Here is a 4,132-nt window from a genome sequence, read left to right on the forward strand (position 1 = left end):
AGAGAGAGAGAGAGAGAGAGAGAGAGAGAGAGAGAGAGAGAGAGAGAGATGGATAGGCAAAATTCACATAATCAATTTCCCAATTAAGGCCATGTAGTTGCTGTGGTTCTAGCTTTGTATTGGTGGTGCGGTGCGCTGTGTGTGCGCCTCGCACTCTCTTTCTCTTTCTCTTTCTCCTGCCCATTTCACTCTATATCCCTTTCGGTATGACTGCATTCCGATTAAAATCGCTGCCGTCGCATAGGATCCGATGCAAGCCATGCATAGCAACCGATTGTATGACTTTATTATTGTATGTCGATCTAATTGTTTGCTTCGTTTGCTAGCTATAATTGGAAGGATTTCAAGTGAACGCCACCAGCCAAGCGCTGCAAATATACACACACTCACTCACTCACTCACTCACCAACTCATTCGTACACTTGCCCTTGCCTCGTCCGTTCGCTCGCTCATTTGCCCATACAAACACACACAAATTCATTCGTCGGTACAAAATACCAGCAGCACTATGTATCGGATGCATGCCATCAAATGTGCTGTTCGGTTGTGCACAAAAACAAATTACAAAAGAGTTACTAACTTATTTTGCGAGGGTCGAAAGAAGAGAGTATTATATTTATGTGCCCCGGTGTTTTGTTGTTATCATCGTTTGAATTCCGATGGAATGAGGGAAAAATATGTTGTACAGCACATTTTCGGTAGTTATTAGTGCAATTATGAATTGAATTCGAGCAATGCATTGGCCCCGAAACCATTGTTCTCACTCAAAATACACGTACCAGCAAATGAACATTGTGTGCTGAGCTTGATCCGAAAATTTAAATTATGAATAATATATTTGCAGATACAACGAAAATTCCCTTTGTATTATGGCTAACACCCTCTTCTCCACTTTGCTCTTCTTAACTCTTTCTCTCTTTTTGCTGTGTACGACAATCCCTGGAACATGTCTAATTAGGAACTTTAAACTTGCATTCTAATTGGATTCATTCATCATCACAAAATTCAATTTCCATCCATAGATTTCCACTCGTTTTACGGAATGGAATTTTCGTCACAAAACCATATTTAACTAATAATCTCGCCGCAATTAAAAATGAAACGGCTCAGCCATTTTCAAACCATTCATCATCGTTCGCTTTCGCGCATCTATCTCGCTCGCTCACTATCTTTCTCTCTCTTGCTCTCTCTCACGCAGCCACATGTCACACAGAGTCGCCCGGAAAATTGAGTGGGAAATTGGGCGCGAGAAAGCTAGGAGAGAGATATGTATAAAAATTGAGTTAATCGCAAGACACTTTCGCATGGAATTAATTAGTTTACTTTCAATTTATAAATGCCATGGTGAAAATGATTCAGCCGTCAGTTTTGCAACATCCCAAGTTTTGCCTTACAACGAGAGAGAGAGTAAAAAGAGAGCACCATTTTAACATGGGTACATTTCAACCCTTTCTTCTTCTTCTTCTTTTTCTTCATCGTCATCATTGGCGCTTCCGTTGTGATGCTTCGTCTCACTCACCCACCCTCACTCCACATCCTTTGCATACGTAATTTTATATGTATCAAGTATTTTTTTTTATTGCTGTCGCTTCTGCAGCGCATTAAATGTATTATTATTATTTAGAAGAAATAAAATAAAGCTCTGTGTTTGACAATGCCTAACGTAAATTTTTCCATGGGATATGTGCTGTGTACATTGGTTCGCATCTTCTCGTGATGCTGCGGCCGTCGTCGTCGTTGATGCCGCAGCAACAGAGCAACACAGAATGTGAGGAAGGGAGCGAGAGTCAGGTTCAATAATGCAGAGTAACACATCACAACGAAACAAACAACGAAAAGGCAGAAAAAGTCCAAAAAAAACAAGGGAAAACGAGACAGATGATGAAAATTTAATTAATATTTTAGGAATTTAATTAAAACTCCATATAGTAGATTCATTCACTCACACCACACGCTCACTCCTCCGCCCAATTCGCAGGAAACGACGGTGGCTGCGAGAAGTGAGCGCTCGCGCTCTTTCTCTCGTGCATATTCCGTTCCACGGCCGTACAGCCGAAGCAGCACAAAGAAAAAAATACTCTGTGTTATCAAATTGGTATATTAAACCATATATATATATTACCTACAACCAGTGTACCGCCCGCTCGCCGTACTCTCCGTCACTCGCTCTCGTTCATTTGCTGCTGACTGTCGCACTCGTGCAGTCGTGCTGCGTGCCAGTACCACACACACACACACACACACACCGCCGAACAAATTCTCTCGTTCTCTTGTACAATAAGCAGGATAAAACAAACGATTCGTTTGACTCAAATTAATATAATATAGCAATTTAATACGTCATACACATCACTTATTCCATAATATATAGCGCTTGGCGATGGCAAACAACGCGCATACATTGTATTATATTTTTCAAGAATGAATTATGTGTGCATATAGCATGTACATATATATACATTTACGCGTATAGAGAGGCAGTGATAGACGGCATTTGGGCAGGAGTTCGAGTGCGTGCACCGTCAATATACCGACACATACATAGCAGTAGTACCGTAGCACTTTCTCACTCTCAATTTCTCTTCATAACGACCGAGAGTTTGCTTTTTCCGTTACTCCCTGAGATAGTGAATGATGTTCATTTGCTGGAGATAAAGCATTAAAATCTATTTATAATTAGATGGAACCGAATTCGAGTGGTACGAGAGTGTGTTCGTTGTTTTTTTTTCTTGCTCAACGACCACCGCCACCATCACCACCACTGTTGCCTCTGCTGCTGCTACAGCTTGTGCTCCTGAGAAAATTGTTTGCTTTGCGCCCATTTTTTTTTTCTCTCTCTCTCTCGTAATTTATGAATAATTTCCTCTTGTCGGCTGTTAATGAGTGTGCCATTCATAATCAAATGGCTTAAGGTATATATGCATGCAGGAGGAGTAGGAGAGAAAGACCATCTAAAAAGTTGTTTACTTGAAATTTAAAATGAGTTTGTACAAGCTTTTCTCTCGTCCATTCGCCATCTCACTCCTCTCTTTAGCGGACTTGGTCAGAAATTACAATACATTAGAATATTTTTTTGCGTGCAATTATACGCCACTCTAAGAGCTCATCATACTTAATTTATTGCCCACACAATGCTCGCCCTCAATATATCTCGGAAAAATTTTTGACTTTCACAAAAACAACCAAATTATTAAAGATATAAATTGATAGCAGCGCATTTGATATGCTTGTGCTAAAAAAGTTAAATCTCTGCCGTTCAATTAGCCAACACACACAATTCATGGAAATCACAATGAATTTAAGTCTTCTTTTTTTTCGGAAGTAGCAAACGAGAGAAAAACGACGACGACGACCACGACGACCACGACGATTACGATTTAATCCCTTTAAAAATGATAAAATTAGGCAAAACAACCCACTTTGCAACTTCATTAAATTTTATTTTTATTTCCATTTTTTTATCGCATGTACTTTTTTTCCATCGTTCTTTTCTTTTTCCATCGTTAACACAGAATGTTTGCGCCGCCACCATGCTCTGCATGCAACCAAACAATATCACCGAATGAATTTGTCATGCGAACAACGTCACAATCAAGTAATCAACAGTCGCCGAATCAACCAAATCCAATCCAACATCATGTATTTCATTTAAAGTGTTTTACATGTTCAAATTGCACGGCTCAGCTAAGGCAGGGCGATCGGTAAGCATTTTAATATTTCGATTTTTACTTTACATTCCCATAAACTAGTATATGCGCGGTCAAGTTCTGCTGCAATTTAGCATTTTCAATTGGCATATACATCTCATGTTAAATTGAACTTCGATTTCGTGTCGCTCTTTTACCATATTTTTTAATTCATTTGCGCATGTTTTGTGATTCTTTTTCTCTTCTCTTTTCTCGTTTCTTTTCTCGTTTCTTTTTTCGAATTTTTCTGCAGTTACTACATGTTAAATGGTAAACTGGTCTGCGAACAGGATTGGCATAAGTTGGTGAAAGCGCCGGTCGCAAATAACAGCACACCACCCGTACGTAAAGGAAAGGTCGGCAGACCGAGGCGATCGAGAGACTGAGAAGTTGCACCGCGTTTGGGTCGACCGCCAAAGATACGCAAAGATGATATAGACCATCGA

At 39.9% G+C, this 4,132-nt stretch overlaps 1 protein-coding gene across 7 annotated transcripts in view; it reads left to right on the plus strand.

Moving 5' to 3' along the window:
* The window catches only part of LOC129566750 (LIM domain transcription factor LMO4), a gene marked incomplete at its 3' end in the record, with an annotated part of 80,189 nt that extends 76,061 nt beyond the window's left edge, over window positions 1-4,128 (plus strand). For all 7 annotated transcript variants that reach the window (XM_055442955.1, XM_055442952.1, XM_055442954.1 and 4 more), the window contains 2 exon segments: window positions 3,513-3,701; window positions 3,940-4,128. In XM_055442955.1, the coding sequence (XP_055298930.1) occupies window positions 3,513-3,701; window positions 3,940-4,072 (322 nt within the window).
* Between the last annotated feature and the right edge of the window lie 4 nt (window positions 4,129-4,132).

The sequence above is a fragment of the Sitodiplosis mosellana genome, unplaced genomic scaffold (assembly GCF_009176505.1).
Source record: "Sitodiplosis mosellana isolate CC-2019 unplaced genomic scaffold, AAFC_SMos_1.0 Smas_scaffold_5, whole genome shotgun sequence".
NCBI classification, from domain to species: domain Eukaryota; kingdom Metazoa; phylum Arthropoda; class Insecta; order Diptera; family Cecidomyiidae; genus Sitodiplosis; species Sitodiplosis mosellana.